Source organism: Lucilia cuprina, chromosome 2 (genome assembly GCF_022045245.1).
Source record: "Lucilia cuprina isolate Lc7/37 chromosome 2, ASM2204524v1, whole genome shotgun sequence".
Lineage (NCBI taxonomy): Eukaryota > Metazoa > Arthropoda > Insecta > Diptera > Calliphoridae > Lucilia > Lucilia cuprina.
In genome coordinates, this window is record NC_060950.1 from 40,862,252 (window position 1) to 40,881,405 (window position 19,154).

Below are 19,154 nucleotides of genomic sequence, written 5' to 3' on the forward strand. Positions count from 1 at the left end.
CTAGGTCCTTTCCTTCGGTCTCTATCATCTTTCAACAAACAGACGGACATGACTAGATCGTTTTAGAATTCAATAACGACCCAAAATATATTTACTTTTGTGGATCTATGACCTATATTTCGATGTGTTACAAACGGGATAACAAAAAGAATCCCCATTCTTTCTGATGGTGTGTATATACGCGTCAAAATGGGTTTTATTCAAAAAGGGGAAAAAGTGGCAAGAAGCGGCCAAATACCTTTTTTCTGATAGTTTAAACAAATTTCAACTCTTATTTTTTAGATTTGTTGCTTTCGTTTTCACTTTGTTGAGAAATTAACAAAGGAGTTTTGTTTTGTTTTTATAATAAAAGCACCGGGTGTGCGTTGTTTGTTTTATTTTGTTAATTTAAAAAACACCACTTTGTTGACAGGAAGTCGCCCCTGCGTTGAGGAACGGCTATGGATAGTGGTTGAAGTTGTTGGCGTCGGGGAAGTTGCTGTGGCGACGTTTTGGCTGCCGCTGAAATTGTTGCTGTAGTTGTTGTCGTTATTGCTGTTGAATAACCTGCTGCTGTTGTTGTAGGTGTTGACGGAGGTCATCCAATCGCTGTTGAGCTCTCTGTTGAGGAGGGTTGGGGAGGCTTCTGCGAGCGCGTTGGCGTGGCTGTTGTGGTTGTCTTTATCTTGGCCCCTGAGTGGCAGTCCTTGGGTGCAGTAATGTGTGGTGCAAATCGCAACATATTTGACATGCACCCATTCGGATACAGCTCCTTATAAGATGGGTCCGCGAGGAGCAACTGGAGCAGTACTTATACACTGAAAAAAATCCATGCTTAATATATACGAAAGATGTCGTACATTGTACGAATCGTTCGTTGTTTCGCACCACGAAATTCATTCGTAATATATACGAAATTGTACGAAATATTTTAGTATAATGTAAAATATTCTTGAAAAAATTAATTTACATAAATTGAAAAAAGGGAATTTTGAATAAATATGGTAAAATTTAGGAAATATTATTTAAATTTAGGAAATATTTATTTAAATATTAATATATTATATCATTTTTCTTCATTATACCCTTCACCTTCGTGAGAAGGGTATATATAAGTTTGTTATTCCGTTTGTAATTTCTATAATATAATTTTCCGACCCTATAAAGTATATATATTGTAGATTCTTATAGATAGCGGAGTCGATTAAGCCATGTCCGTCTGTCTGTCTGTCCGTCTGTTGAAATCAGTTTTTAGAGGACCCCAGATATCGGCGAGATCCGAATCTTCAATAATTCTATTAGACATGCTTTCGAGATGATCGCTATTTAAAATCAGCAAAATGGTCGGTAAATAACGGAGATATGAGCAAAAATCCGAGACAACCTCTGAAAATTTCATCAAAATATTGTTATAAAAGTAACAACAACACTGTATATAGAAAATGTATTTGGTTTTATTCAGCTGTGTATTTTCTACTAAAATACACAGCAAAAAAATATGATTTGCATTTTTTGTTAAAATAAAATAATTTTCCCTTTTGTTTTGTAAATATATTTTTTAATGAATAGAAAAAAGTATTTAAAACGTTTTCAATTATATGAGAGTAGATTGAGAGTTATTGTACAATAATTTTTATGCGAATAATGTAAGTTTGAAATTTAAAACTAACACAAATTTTTTCCAAGTGCTTTTTAAAACAATTTTTTTTACGATAAACAAAAACAAAATCTACGTCTCGTCAATGTTTACCAGCAATGAATACGAAAGTGTTGTTGTTATACCCTCCACCACCATCAGTGGTGTTAGAGGGTATATATAACTTGTTATTCCGTGTGTAACACCAAGAAATATTCATCTGAGACCCAACAAAGCATATGTATTCTGGGTCCTTATCAAATTCTGAGTCGATCTAGCTATGTCCGTCTGTCTGTGTAAAACACGCTCACGATAAAACGAAGCAATAGAATTTAACCAAATTCACCCAAAATGTTCTTCGTTTCCCTAAGTTGTTTGGTATTGAAAATGGGCAAAATCGGTTCACGTCGGGAAAAGTTATGAATCAAAATTTGAAACAACCTCGAAAAAATAAGCATTTTTTACACATTCTGATGCAATTTTCTCGAAAACTATGCAAGATAATTCCATAAAAATTGGCATACAATCGTTTCCATACAAGTGCTTAATCTCTGCGAAAAATCGCGAGAATCGGTCCACAATTTCATATACCTCCCATACAAAAGTACAAATTCCCGGAAATTTGGTTTTTTGTTAATAACATCCGTCGTAATGTCGATATCTTTACAAAATTTTAGAAATTAAAATTTTATGACAATAAAATTTATTCAGAGGAAAAATTTTTTGAATGGGTCCATAATTGGTTATAGCTCCCATACAAGGTCCCCTCCCGAAAATCAGTTAAACGCGCATATCTCAGTACTAAATTAAGATATCGATATAAAATTTGGTACAAGTATTGCTCTTATATACAGATATAATACAGTTGAACATTTTTTCGATCGGTCCATATTTGGTCATAGCTCCCATACAAGGTCCTCTCCCGAAAATCACTTAAACGCACATAACTCATTACTAAATTAAGATATCGATATAAAATTTGGTACAAGTATTGCTATTATATACAGAAATATTACAATGAAAGCTTTTGTTGGATCGGTCCATAATTGGTCATGGCTCCCATACAAGGTCCCCTCCCGAAAATCACTTAAACGCACATAACTCATTACTAAATTAAGATATCGATATAAAATTTCGTACAAGTATTGCTCTTATATACAGAAATAATAAAATGGAAGATTTTTTGGATCGGTCCATAATTGGTCATAGCTCCCATACAAGGTCCCCTCCCGAAAATCACTTAAATGCGCATAACTCATGACTAAATTAAGATATCGATATAAAATTTGGTACAAGTATTGCTTTTATATACAGAAATAATACAATGAATGATTTTTTCGATCGGCCCATATGTGGTCATAGCTCCCATACAAGGTTCCCTCCCGAAAATCACTTAAACGCACATAATCCATTAGTAGATTAAGATATCCATATAAAATTTGTTGCAAGCATTGTTCTCACATAAAGAAATATTACAACGAAATCTTTTTCCGATCGGTCCATAATTGATCATAGTTCCCATAAAAGGTCCCTTTTAGAAAAACAGACATACAAGGTTCCCTTCCGAAAATTATAAAAAACGCACATAACTCATAACCAAATATTGATATCCATACATTTATCAAAAATATTGCTCTTATATACATAAATTCACTATAAAATTGTTTTACGATCGGTCCATATTTGGTCATAGCTCTCATACTAGGTCCAGAAAATCACTTAGAATCACAATATTTATTACCAAGCAATGATAAAGATACAGAATTCTGAAATTTTGTCTTTATATACATAATTGGACATAGCTCCCATACAAAGTCATTTTACGAAAATCTCTTAAACGCACATTACTTATTACCCAATTAAGCTATTGATACGTAATTTGGCAAAAATATTAGTTTTGTATACTTCTATTTCTCCTATATTAGGTCCTGCCCCTAAAAGCGCTTTAACCGTATTTAAAGAGCATTATCAATTTGTGTTGAACAAAATTTTGTGTAGAACATAATTATATATGTATTTGTATTTTGAAAATCTCTAAATCTTTCACAAACATACATACAAATTACATGCTAATTACTAAATTTATAATCTATATATATAAAATTCTAACGTTACTGACTGACTGACTGATTGACTGATTCATCATCGCACAGCCTAAACGGTTAAAGCTAAAGAGCTGAAATTTGGACTCAGGTATTTTTTCTATTATTTTGTCTAAATCTGAAATACCTACTTGAATATATTGGATGTCTATTAGCAAGATACCAAATGACATCTATTCCAAATATATAAAAGTTACTTGTAACTAAGTCGAGAACATTTTATAGAAATATTTGACAATCAATCGTTTTGCAAACTTATTATAAACATTGTTAATATTAAATTATTATAATAAAAGGATAAGCTAGAGGCAAAACGGTTAGACTACTCAAAGTCTCAAGTATCTAAATATCCTGAAATGCATTGCTAATTAGTTATTAAAATAAAGTAATAAAACAATTTTTATAAAAAATTTGGGGGTACGGTTGTATGGGGGCTAGTCGAAATAATGGACCGATTTTAACCATTTTCGTCCTTGGGCCAAAAGAAGCGTGTGTGCCAATTATATTGAAAATTGCGGCCTGTACCTTGCGCACAAGGTTTACATGGACAGCCAGACGGACGGACATAGCTTAATCGACTCAGAAAATGATTCTAAGCCGATTGATATACTTTATGTTACAAACATCAGCACAAACCCAATATACCCTCCCCACTAAAGTGGTGTAGGGTATAATGATGTACACGTGTGTGTGTAGATGTATTTGGTTTTATTCAGCTGTGAATTTTCTACTAAAATTACACAGCAAAAAAGAGTTCTCTAAAAGGGGAATTATTGATATTGCAGATATATATACATTTACAATAATGATATTTATTTTATTCCACTACGATGAGGGTAGCGAAGCACACTGGGTATAGCTAGTGTTCAATAAATCTTGGAATTGTAATAGATTTATCTTTTGGGATTTTTTCTATTAAAGACATAAAAAAACTTATTTCTACAAATATTTGACCAATTAGAAAAGTAATAACATTAAAGTAGCTGGTGGAGGGTATTTAAGATTCGGCACAGCCGAATATGGCACTCTTACTTGTTTTACTCTTGCTTGTATACTGTTAAGAACAACAACAACGTATTGCTAGTATTAAGCGCATATAAGTGTATAGAAAACACACTGTCTATAGCTAAGCGCATTTACAAAAACAAAAGAGTACTAAGCGCATAGGGCTTGGGCACCCTTGGTTTGGATGCTATTGGCGTCATTGCGTTGTTTCATTTGTTTTTCTATGTTTTTCGTTATGTATGTTTAGATGTCTGTTGGTTTAGATGCCTTGTGTATTTCGTGTTTTATTTCGTTTAGCGTTGTTGTTCTTTTTGTTTAGCTTTTGATGTTATAATAATGTAGTCGGGAAAAAAATTAAAATTTATAAAAGATATTTAAAATACACTATGGTGAAGGGTATATAAGATTCGGCACAGCCGAATATAGCACTCTTACTTGTTTTAAAATAATTTTTTTAATTTTAGCTTAAAATTATTCTCCACACGAATTTTCAATTTTTTTTATGAAAATAATTCAAGAATAATATTATACTTTTTCTTAAATTTTATAAAAATATTGTAGTTTTATTATATAGAAGTTACGAAATTTTTTTTCGTAAAGTTGAGCATGGATTATTTTCAGTGTAGGCTCTCACTACATAAAGTCGTTGCTCCAATGTCAACATGCGGAACATCTTGCAATATCTAATATGTTTGTATAGCATATACAAAAAGAGAATATATTTTGTTATTTTAATAGATAAAATAAACAAAAAACCACCGAGAATTTTATTTCTACTTACGTGTTGGTTGGTGGGGATTGAAACACTTTTTTTTAATGATTAAAATACCGGGAGTTCGTTAATTTTTGTTAATTTAAAAAACACCTTTTTGTTGACCGGGAGTCGTTCGGTAGTCTTACGAGTAGTCTTACAAGCCCAACAAAAAATAACGTACATAAATTGCACAATATATATTTTTGGAAAAATTAATTTACATAAATTAAAAAAGGAAAATTTTGAATAAATATGGTAAAATTTACCAAATATTAATTTATGCAAACATTTTTGTTCATTTTAAAATAATTTTAAGTTCAAAATTATTCTCCACAATTTTTAATATTTTTTTATGGAAATAATTCGTGAATAATATTATACTATTTCTTAAATGTTATAAATAAGATGTTACAAATATTTTTCGTAAAGTTGAGCATGAATTATTTTCAGTGTGTTGATACACGGACTTCGAGGGTTTTAACTATTACATTTTTTTTATTTCTTCTTGTCCACTATAGCTAGAACGCCTAATAGTTTCTTCAAGGCATACGGAAAGGTACTGTAGAAATTTCAAGAAGATCGATCCAGCAGATTAGTGTAGACCTCAAACAAACTCTCATTTATTTTTACTAGAGTGCATGAATTTAAATAAAAAATTTATATTATAAAAATATATATGCAAATGTAAAATGATATGAAATTATATATGTTGCATCACTGGATTACTGTCTTGTTTACTTTTTCTGTTTTGTTTCTTGCTTTGTTTGTTTGTTTTTTATTCAAGCATACTTGCGTGTGAGTTTTGTTTCTATGTATTAGTAACAACTCTAAACGCTTATATCTAACAAAATTCTGAACCGATTTGACTAATATATATATTGTGCACATCTACGAAGAAATGCCTTTAAAATGATGTACCTTTGGCCAAAATAAAAGAAAATTTAAATATGTACCTTGAAAGTAAAACTATTTTTCTGAAAGGTGGACCGAGAACAAACAATTCCAAAAATATGGCAAAAAACCCATTTTTCATACCGTAAAGCATTTATATGTAAGTCGATAATTAGTCGAATCTCTACCAAAAGAGCTTCAATGCTTTAAAAGTCATAACTGTCTTTAAAGTGCGAATATAGCAATGAAATTCGACATAAATAAGTCTTATATGAACGAGGAAAAATATTTAAATGGATTGTTAGTTTTAAGTGAACATATGAAGGGCTTATTGCAGTAACTCGATAAGCCACCCATCATCACAATTTGCTTTTATGAGCTTTTTGATTTGTTGGAAACCATATCTATTGTCCTTAAAAGGATTTTTAGCGTTATATGGTAATTTGGCGATATATGGTTCATGCTTCTTTTTCTATTTCAAATATTTGTAAGAAATTTTATTTCATTCCCTCGATATACCACATATATTTCTTCCACTTTATGAGAAAGTCCATTATAATGATGAAGATAAAAGCGGAATTGATAATATTTTATGTTGTTGTGATGAAACAAGATTAAACAAGTATTATAACACTATGAAAATTTATATTTGTCAAAATCTCGTGAGATATCATTTTCTGAAATTAAAGTGGCTTACCATGTTACTGCACAAAAATAATTTCATTTATAACTATGTTGTTTTGTTTATAAATTAAATTTAATATTGCGAAAAAATTATATATATAAAGTTCAAACTATATGCATAATATAAAGTCATACTAAATTACTAAAGATATTTACAGAAACCCTTTTCAAGCAATGGGAATTTCTAAAATCCATACAAGAAATCTGACGCAACATTGATTGAAATTAGTTCGGATGTTTGACACGACAATCAAGAAGCAAAATATTTACTGTGCTGAAAAAACGCAAGTTTATCACAAATTTTAATTTGAATATTAAGTGCAATACCCAAACCAAAGCAACGTTTTTGTCATTGTATTTACAATATCTTTTGCCTATACCAAATCATACTACAGGATCTGATTTTGCTGTAGAATAATTAAGCTGCATTTAGCCAAATTTATTCTCATATATAAAGTAACTAAAAATATACCGAAATATAAATTTCATGTCGAAAATAAAATTTATATATTTTTGGAAATATATTCAATTATTTCTAGGCAGTGCTTTCCATTGTATTTATGATTTTCATCTATTGGCATCCGATAGCTATCGACCTTATATGATTATTTAGCTTGTTTAAAGTACAACTTTTTAACTTTAATGTCGATATGTAAATTGATATTTTGGTTATGAATAAATGAAATAAATAGAAATCAAAATCTCTCTACCAAAATTTTATGAGAATCGGTTCATAATTGACCCTTTCCCCATATAAGACCCCGCTTCATAAATTGACTTTAAAGCGCATTTCCGGCTAAAAAATGCGAGTATAACTATGAAATTCGATACACAGAAATAAGTTTCTTACAAGCCAAAATCTCATAATAATATCAACCTAATGTTTATAGAAGAGCATCTCATTTACTGTATACGGTTTGTCTTTTAAATAGGTTAGGTTGATAGTAGGATGTATACTACATCAAATCCGAAGAAATACACCTAGACCACTATCGGGCCTGTTGTGCGCTCCTTATCATGAAAAAAATCACTGAATTATTTACTTTTCAGTGTTTAGAAACCCAGTTTTCTGAACATAATTCCTAAGAATCTTCCAATCAGTGTTAGTCTATAATGTTATTTCCGGAATAACATCACTTCCAAGATACTTGGATCTAACATCGAAAAATGCCTGGCAGTTGCAAAGAAAGTGCTCCAGAGTTTCACTCTGGAGCACTTTCCTCTCCACATGCTCCACATACGTCTGAATACGCACTTCTTATTTTGCATAAATGTGCTCGTAATCCTGTATGTCCACTCAGAACACGTACTATCAAACTAACTTCAGATTTGCTCATTTTGAGGAGTCACCCCATAAGATCTTCGTGGTTCTAACCACTGTTTCATTATTCCAAGAGGCCTTATGGGATTCTCTCACCCATATTTTTAGTTCAGCTTTTGTTGCGTACAATGGTTTTGCGTTTGTCAGGGTAACTGCCTCGAGCTCCCATCCCATTAAAGCTTTTACATTCGCCCTTTCTTTACCAACTATTCCCGAGTGGCCTTGTACCCTGTAGTAGTTTGAAATTGCATTTTTTGTATAAAGCAGTCCACCAGATTATTGATGCATAATTTAGAACTGGTCTAATTACACTTTTATATGAACCTCACCTCTGGGAGAGTATTCAATTAAAGCTTTCTTACAATCCAATAGTTCTATCAGCTGATACAACCCTAATTGCCTTCTGGCTGTCGCGTTGTGGGCGCTTAATATACGCATTCCGTTACTGCTCGTACTTCTGTCTGGATGCCTGTGTTATAATTTGATAAGCGGTAGTATATTTCTATTTCTGGGTCTTCAATATAGAATCCCAGCCAAACTTTGTCCACTAATTTATAGCCATCCGGGTAACAACGTATTCCTACTGGACAAAATACCACCCTATGGTATACCGCGAAATACCTTTTTCCTGATTTTTTGTTTGTTTTTTAACTTTATTCCGGAATATCTTAACTTATTGTTGACATAAAGGGTCTATCCTTATAAATTTTGGTAGAGGGATTTACGTCTACTTCAAAGTTATTTATGCGAATTACGGTTCTCGCAAAAAATCGCGCTTAAAAACCGACAGGGGAAAATCAAGAGTTTCGCACTATATAAAGAATTTATTAGATTTTTAAACAGAAGGACAATATTTTCTTGTACACCTTTTCATCATTTTCTGGATATTGTTCAATATCCCATAACAGTAATTTAATTTTTAGTAATACACTATGTTGGAATTGATTTGAAATCGTTTTGCTTTAAATGGCTATTGTAAATCTGGATTTTAGACTCCACCCGCATATGTATTTGATATTGATGACTATTTAGATGGGTTCTATGTAGCATGTGTAGCATTATTGAGATAGGTTTCTCTTTAATTTATTTAAATAAGCTTCATTATTTAAATTTTTTATTTCAAGTGATATTTTTTAAATATTTTTTTTTTTTTGAAGTATAAGTAAAACTATGAGTATATTAATAAATATTGTAGCTGTATTTAATACGCAAATTTCAATGTTTTATACAACAATATAACAATTTTGGAATGGAAATTGATAGTATAAATTGATTCAGTATTTCAATACAAATAGTTTCTAGTAAGAGAAATTAAATTGTTGTATCTATATGAGTAATTTTTTACAACTTTTAGTATTTGATTTTAGAATTTCGTAATATGTGCTATTTCATTTGTTTGATTTTTTTAAATGTTATAATTATTTAAATGTTATAATTGCGATCGAAATCTGAACTTGCAATCGAAAGCTGAACATAATAAAATCATTTTCGAATAAATTTAACTACATTCATTATTTTATGTGCACGTTTTTTATTGTTTTCAGAGGAGATTGGAGACTTTAACGAAGACATTCATATTGATAATTATGTATCATCAATGAATTTAGCTTTACGCCAAACAGAAACGCTTGAGAAGAAAATTATGGAACTACACAAAAAACGACAACCTTATCAAGATCCTAGTGTTGCGATAGATGAATTCATGGGCATTGCTAGAGGTCTTGAAACATACGGAATAGATCCCCACCCAGTAAAAGATCATCGAGGTTCCCAGTTATATATTGGAATTAATTACTCCGGAATTAGTACTTTTATTTCTGGCAAACGGTCACAGCATTTTCGTTGGAATGAAGTTCATAAAATCAATTTTGAAGGCAAAATGTTCATTGCTCATCTTAGTTATACAGATGCAAGTAGGGAACCAGTAAGTATACCTATATTTTATTTTTTAACAGACAGAACATAAAATTTTTATTAAAGCTGTTTTTAATTTTTTTTTTTTTATAATTTTTGATATTTTATGTAAAATGTAACGCTAAAATATAAGAAAACTAAAATTCTTATGGCGACGCGCTCTAAGTAGATTCCTGCTCACAAAATTCTTCAACGACAATTTGTTTTTGCATCTTTTTTTTGTTCCCAGCAGTCCACAAGTACATATTTCATATCAATACGTCAATTCGAAAATAAGGAAGAACATACAACTTGCATACTATTCAGATTAGTATTATTTCTAGTCTATTGTAAAACTAGCTGCGTGTACCCCTCGTGTGCAAAATTTCTTCGAGTTTTCTTTCAGTTTTATAAGTTTTTATTATAAATTTATTTCCGGCATCGTAATATACAGTATTATGCTTTAACACTTTCATGTATGAGGACACTGGAGTCCTATTTTTTTAATTTACAGAGTTCACAGCTACAGTAAATCGTTATTTCTAAAGAAAAATACGTTATTTTTTAATTAACCTTTTAATTTGCTATAAAGGTTAATATCCTTGCTTTTAAAATTACATATATGATGTTAAGTAACCAGAAGAAATATATGCTCATTATATCGGCCAACATATTATTAATTTTAGTTCTGCATCGTTTTTCAATTTTAGAGATGTTTATCCAAATATTTTATATAGGAAACCTACTATTTATTAATTGATTAGAAAATCATGGCTATTCAGGAGTAAAACGCAACTTTGTTTTTAAAAATTAGTTTGTTATTGACGACGTTCGTTATTGATTACTTTCATAATATGCAGAATTGTCCAAAAAAATAATATTAACCCTCCTTCCACCATAAATAACTATACTATGATGATCGGCCCATATTAAAAAAATAAGGTTGAAAACGGTGCAAAACTAAAACTAATAATTTTTCCAGGTTACTTAAACATCATATATGTCATTCTTCGTTTTTTCAAAAGGTACTTTTTAAATTTTCCATAAGTTTGAACCCAGAGACATGAAATTAGGTATGAAAAACACGTATAGGTTCTGTTTCGTTCTACAAAAGGTACTTTTAGAATTTTCTATAATATTGAACCTAGAAACGTGAAATTATGAAAGCGTACTTATTGAGTTTTCTATAATACTGAACCTAGGAACATGGAATCAAGTATGTAGAGTCGGAATTAAGCGAGAATCTAAAATCTATATCGGTACTTTCTTGTTTTTGTGGGAGCTATGACTAATTTCGGATCTATCAGGAAAAAAAATCGATATTTGTTTTGAATTGTATCAATATAGGTTTATTTTACAATGAAATATGTGCGTTAAAGTGATTTTCGGAAGTGGACCTTAATAAAAGTTATGACCAATAATGGACCGATCCGCAAAATAGTAGAATGGTTCAAATGTATACAAGTTATATGCAAGTCGAATTTTATCCTAATAAATTTATAATTCAATGAAATATATGCGTTTACGTTATTTTCGAAAGTAAATCTTATATCGGAGCAATGACCAATAATGCACCGATCCTTAAAAAAAATTGCTATGGGAAATTGTGAATTAATTATTATTATTTTCAACAAAAAATTACGTTTAATTATCTGCTGTAGTTTCTGAGAAACGCACTTAAGAATTACAAAAACGCAATTTTTTTGAGGTAGTCTGAAAATTTTACTCATAACTTTTACTTTGTGAACTGATATTTCTTGGTGTCCCACACGGAATGACAAACTTATATATACCCTCTATCACCACTGATGGTGAATAGGGGTATAAAAATAGAGGGAAATAATTTTGTAACTTCTAAACGGTTTATCCGGGGGAACGGCCAGAGGTCCCCAAAGTAAGACATCTCGGTAATATACAATTTTTAGTACGATTCTATTTCTTTATTTATATATGTATATTTATATATATGTAAATATACTAATTTTAAAAATATTCTAGAAAAAAAATATTCTTCATAAATATGAACAGCCTTACTTAAGGCTATTTTTCATATAAAGAAACCAAAAATACTTAAATGCTTTATATGCAACTTATCAGGTTCTTATTTCATCACAATTAAAAGTGCAAGAATAAAAAAATATTTAATTTAATTGATTACAAGTAGAGTATTCAAAAAACCGGTCTATTCTAAAAACCTGTTTTCGAATAATTCGAAAAATTTCAATTTCTAAACAAGTTATAGTGCTATATTGAACATTAGAGTGCTATATGAACATTACAAACGCCGTTATCTTTATATTTTTATAGCGCTTAGCGATATTTAGTAATTTGCATGAATGCATGCATGTATGTGAAAGATTTGAGGATTTTCTAAATACATATACATATTTAATTTTGTTCTACACTAATTGATAATGCAACTAGTTAAATGCACGTTTTTATGGGTTAGACCTAGTATAGGAGATATGGCCAATTATAATTATATACCGATCGTCATAAATTTCTAAAAATTTCTGTACATAAAATCTATATTTTTCACAAATTTTGTATGGAGTTTAAGTGATTTTCGGGAGGGGACCTTGTATAGGAGCTGTGACCAGTTATGGACCGATCGGAAATAATTTTTTCAGTAATATTTTTGTGCATAATGAGTTATACGCGTTTAAGTGATTTTCGGGAGGGGACCTTGTATTGGAGCTATGACCAATTACAGACCGATCGGAAAAATCTTTCACAGTAATATTTTTATGCATATAAGCAATACCAAATTGTGTGTGGATATCTTAACTTAGTAATGAGTTATGCGCGTTTAAGTGATTTTCGGAAGGGGACCTTGTTTGGGAGCTATGGCCAATAATGGACCGATCGGAAAAAACTTTCACAGTAATATTTTTATGCATAAAAGAAATACTTCGACCAAATTGTTTATGTATATCTTAATTTAGTAATAAGTTAAGCGCGGGAGAGGACCTTGTATGGGAGCTATGACCAATTATGAACCGATCGGAAAAAAATGTCACTGTAATATTTCTATATGTGGAAGCAGTACCAAATTTTATATGGATATCTTAAATAAGTAATGAATTACATATGTGCGTTTAAGTGATTTTCGGGAGAGGGCCTTAAATGGGACCTATTCAAAAAAATGTTCCTCTGAATGAATTCTATTGAGATAAGTTATTAACAAAAACCCCATTTTCCGGGAATATGTACTTTTGTATGGAAGGAAATTGAAATTGGAGACCGACTCTGGCGATTTTTCGCAGAGATCAAGCTATTGTGTAGAAATTAATTTGTGGTGATTTTTAAGGAATTATCTTGCATAGTTTTCGAGAAAATTACATCGACTATAAATTTTTGATCTCATTTGTAACATTGAAATTTTCTAGGTTCTTATTCTCAAACGATCAAGATATGTCTGTCAGTCAGACTGTCAGTCTCTTAAAAAAACAATAGGATCTAAACTGTTGTTGCAGTTTGATTTGTATGAAGTAAAATTTTATATAAATGGGCAAAGTGAAATTTGCGAATTGTGTTAAGTATATACATATATACATATTATAAACATATATATATATTTTTTTTTTGAAACTGTAATTTTACTAAATTGATAAAATTCATTTTGATTTCGATACATATTTAAAACGAAATTTTGATCACCTTGAATCATAATATGATCATGTATAACAATATTATGATAAATACAAAAATATCATTATGAAATATTTTGACGGTACCATAATATGATATTTTAAAATTGTTACAACGGCGATAATATGTTTAGACTACAATCATAATTTTAACCATAACCATGTTTTTTCTCTGCGTGCTCTTACAAAGATTTATCAATAGTTTAAAAACCTAAAATAAAAGTATTAAGATATATGCATTTCACAAAAATGGTTTGTTATTAGAAAATTATCACTCTCTGGAATTCGGAATTAGTTGATAAATGACCCAATTGCTAATTAAAGACCCTCTTCAATAAATTTTCCGGATGTTCATATTTTGGTTTTAAATGTTATAAGTTTGTTACTTTTTAATCATAAATGAGTTTTTCTTTTAAGAAAAAAGTTCGTGTTCACCGAACTTTGAAAACCGAACAAAGTTCGTTGTTCGGTACCGGATCAACCGGATAATATATATATATATATATATATATATATAATATATATATATATATATATATATATATATATATATATATATATATATATAATATATATATATATATATATATATAATATATATATTAATATATATATATATATATATATATATATATATATATATATATAATATATATATATATATATAATATATATATATATATATATATATATATATATTATAAAATCATTATAAATCATTATATAATTTTGAATGCTGTTTTCTGGTCTTTCTAGGATTTTGTATACTACTTATTGTGCTGTATAAATCGGAAATTTGACCTGTATAATTACCAATTTCAAAACGTAAATCAACTTAAGAATCAACTAATTGTTCATCCAACTCATTGCATTAAAATAAACGATAATAAAATTCCACAACAAACTCTTTGGATTCTGCTGTTACATAATTCTTGTGCATATTAAATATAAAACCCGGTCGAATGTTAAAAAACCGGTAAACCGGTTTTCGGTTTTTTAATAATCTAATTACAAGATAGCGTTTCTCAAAATTTTTGTACTGGGGTAAATATTTGGCGAGCTGGATCAGTATAGAAATTTTTGTGTAACAGTAATCGAACATTTCTAATTTTTTGTAAAATTTTCAGATTTTTTACATTTTAACATAGATTAATTTAAATTAATGCGTTAACATTAATGCACAATAATCAATAAAATCGACTGAAATGTTTTTTTTTCGTTTTCCAAAATTCAATCTAGATAAAATTTTAATTTATCAAAGGTTGTGTACGCTACCAAAACATTGCGAAATAATGTAAACAATAACTTAGAAACCGGTATTTACAAAGCAAGCCTAACAAATAAGTAGAATTTGGTAGCAACAAGAAAATTTAATTTCCTTACTATTTTAATTGTTGTTAATAAATACTCTACTAGAAATGCTCAATTTTTTTTGATTTAGTAAAAAATAAAAATTAAAATTTGTAAATTTGTACGGAGCAAAAATGGATAAGTTTACTAAAATTAAACTTTCTTAGATTTTTTCATAGTCCAACTCTGATTTTTTTATATGTTGTTGTTGATATTACAAAAAAAAATTAGTAAGGGAATGAAAATGAGAGATACCGGTTTTAAGATATCCTTAACTCAAAGAATTTTTTTATATATAATTATTTTTATTTTTAAACCATAATATTTCAAATAAAGCACTAATTACAGTCTAAAATAATTAAAATTGGATAAATATGTTAGAATATATAAAATATCAAATTTAATCCATTTTAGGAAAACTCATAACGAATTCGGAAATTTTGGAGAACCTAAAATTTTTATATGTATGAAAATAATGTATGTTCCGAATTTCATAAAAAGCAGAGAGGGTCATGATCAAAATGTTTATACATCTTATACATATTACATCTGAGAAAATTTTACTGAAAAAAGCTAAGTTTAAAATTAATATACATTCACAACACGAGCTAACTTTTTAAACCCTTTTGGGGAATTGGGTCAATTTTTTGTCTTCTTGTTTGGGAAAGATTCGAAGATCCAAATTTTGTTGCATAATGTAATAGAAGAAACCATTAAGTGTTACATAATTGTAAAGCTAAAGAAATTACGCGTATTCTGATGTACATATTATGTAAGTTAGATAAATATAGCTAGCAAAAACCCTAGGACAAAATAAATATTAAAAATTAAATATTAAAATAATATACAAAACATAACGAATTATAACGAAAAACAGAAAAAATGTAACGATTTTAATTAAATTCTTTGTAAAAAAATTGAAAAAACTTAAAAATATTCCGAAAAATTACTACATTTGTAATAATTTTGGAGTTGTATACAAATTTGTGTTAAGTCATTGAAATCGTCTCCCATATGGTTTATTTGTAATAAATAACAAAAAATCATAAAAACCTTAAAAAGGACCTTTTTATCCATGCACGAACATTATTGACTTTCTCAACTTTTGCAACGGACAGTATCCCATAAAAGGGAATTTTTTATCAACATACGTTTTACATGCTTATTTTCACGGGACAATTTAGTACTTTTTCTTACTTCAAAAAGTAATTTTAGAACACATAAAATAAGCCTGTAGGGCCTGAAGTAAGTGAGAACATATAAAACGGTATTTTTGCATACTCTTTCGTTCTTCAAAAGGTACTTTTTGAATTTTCTATAATATTGAATCCAGAAATATGAAATTAAATGTGTAGAACCGGATTAGGGATGCAAAACGGGAATTCCCGGGGTTTGAAGGTATTTTAATGCGGGATTTTAAAAAATTATATCCCAGGGAATGTCTAGATTTTAAAATTCCGAATTATAAGTTGATTTATATCTCGCCTCCGATATATTTTAACAATGCTTTATATGGGAGCTTTCCCCATGACTTTATATGATCAATATTCATAAAATTTTAAGGACTAATTTAGGTTAAAAATGTATTTCTGTTGAATTTCATTGCGGCACTAGTCTTCTAAAGCAAATTGTGGACATTAAATTATTTATTTAAGTCCGATCATTTCAAAATTCATCAGAGTATTTAAGGAAAATATAAAACAGAAGTCTTACTCGGGAAAAATCCAATATAGCATCGCCACTAAGGTGGTGTAGAGTATAAAAAGAGCAATAAATAGGCATTTTTAAAATCGGATATTAAGGGGTGTATTCGAATCAATAATGTCAGTCAACCTGTTAAGATGATAACTCCCTTATTTGGGTCAGAGGACACGGCATATAACTGCAAATAATACTTCTGGTACCGTGGAAAAAGCTGGAAGTACTATGGCTGTACTACTATTCAGTAGGGATTAGGGCTGCCAGATTCCGATTCGCAAAAAGCTGGATAGAACAAAACACAGCTAAACAAAAAAGAAAAATACCTAAAAAATTTTAATTTTGGTTTTATGTAAATAATTTCACAGTGATACACAAAAATTCAGGGGTTTTCATTTACCAATTCCGTTTTGTTGTAGACTATAGAGTACGAATATAATTTTAGTTTTCCCCGATCGCTTCCTCAACATAGTTTATAAGAGCAAAAAATGTGAAAAAGCGTAATTTTTGAAGTTTTAAAGGGTCACCCCAAAATTGAAGTTGAAAATGAAAATTTTCAACTTCAATAATTCTGAAAATTTTTGTCCTGACGTCAATATTTGGTGATCAAAGGATAAATAGGTCCTTTTTTAATGTTTTTATTAAAAAGTATGTACAGTGGCGATCAAAACTAGATACATTTTAGCCAATAAGACTTAAAAATACAATAAATTCCATAAAATAAAGGAAAAATAATTAAGTTTTCAATTTAAAATAATCAATAAAACCAAATTAAAGGAAAACAAAATTAAATTTATGATAATTAAATATTAATGTAAAGATTAAAACATATAACATAAATTTTAAATTGGATTGATTCCCGTGCATATGCACAGTCTTCCACAAAATCTGGAATATTGGAATGCTCAAATAATCCTCCTTTTTCATTATAGCATCTAATTTTACTAACGAATCGAGATTATACCAAGTGAAACAGGCCCACACCATCAGGCTACAACCACCATGTTTTACGGTTTATTTTAGTTGGTGCTTTTTTCAGCTTTCATAAGGGCGGTGCCAGTAATATTCATTGCCATCAGACTGAAAACGATTAGTCTTCGTTTCTTCGGACCATATAACCCTTTTCCAGTCATCAACACTCCAATTTTTATGCTTCTTGCAAAATTTAAGACGATCCTTCACATTTTTTTCTGATAACGCTGGTGTTTTCTTCTTTACACAGGCGGCAGAAGCCTGTTTTTGGTGTTTTTACCTGTTTGGAAGTCAATAAAAGCTCAATAGTTTTGGCATCTCTCTCCGAAGCACGATCGACCTTTCTTATCTTCTGGTGTGCTTATATCTTTTCTTTTTCTTTTTTTATTTTCTTATTCTTATATTGCTTATTTTAAAACAAATATCTATTTTTTTTAATATCTGTATTTTATCGGGTTTTTAACATAAACTTGATTGAAATGCATACAGTTTTGCTCACCACTGTACATCAGCATACTTTTAATATTTTAGACCCTATTATCTGACTCTCTATTTATCTGACGTACGAAAAAGGTACATGCCTATATGACAGTTAATGATTTCATTCTATCACACTGTACGTTAAAATTGAACTTTCAAAAAGACACAGAAAAACGCCGAAACACGTAAACTTAATTTTCGGTCGTAGAATCTAATGACGTACCCCGTTTTTAAAAGTTGGGTCGAAATCGGGAGATATTGCATTTTAAAGATTAAACTGTTTCTGAGGATATTTTTGATTATTAAAATTAAAATACGTAAAACTAGAGTCCATTTGAATTATTATTATATTTATATCAGTGTTGCTCACACACATACTACGATAGACTTTCATAGTTTTATTTGTGTTGGTTAAGCAGCAGAGAACAGAATTCCATTCAAATTAAAGTATACTAATAAAATGACTACAAACTATAAAGTATATGCTAACTGTCAAATATTTATTATGGATTTTGACAGCCATCGTATATCAAAGTCTATATATATAAAACTATTAACTGTTCTCTCATGTTCCCCTACATTATTTCGGCTTTCTTAAAATTTTGTTCTTGTATTTCTGTGTGTATTTTAAAAACGCCGTGCACAGACCTTGCTTCGACAAGTGCTGATCAGCAACTGATTTGATTTTGTTAGCTCATTTTGTTCATTTTAAAAAGAAGAAAAATTAAACCCATAGTGT

The 19,154-nt window shown here is 29.6% G+C and overlaps 1 protein-coding gene across 1 annotated transcript in view; it reads left to right on the forward strand.

Moving 5' to 3' along the window:
- The window catches only part of LOC124420822 (FERM domain-containing protein 3), a 101,895-nt gene that overhangs the window by 68,870 nt on the left and 13,871 nt on the right, over positions 1–19,154 (forward strand). The window contains exon 5 of the mRNA XM_046955064.1: positions 9,917–10,296. Coding sequence (XP_046811020.1) covers positions 9,917–10,296 — 380 coding nt within the window. The remainder of the gene's footprint in view (positions 1–9,916; positions 10,297–19,154) is intronic.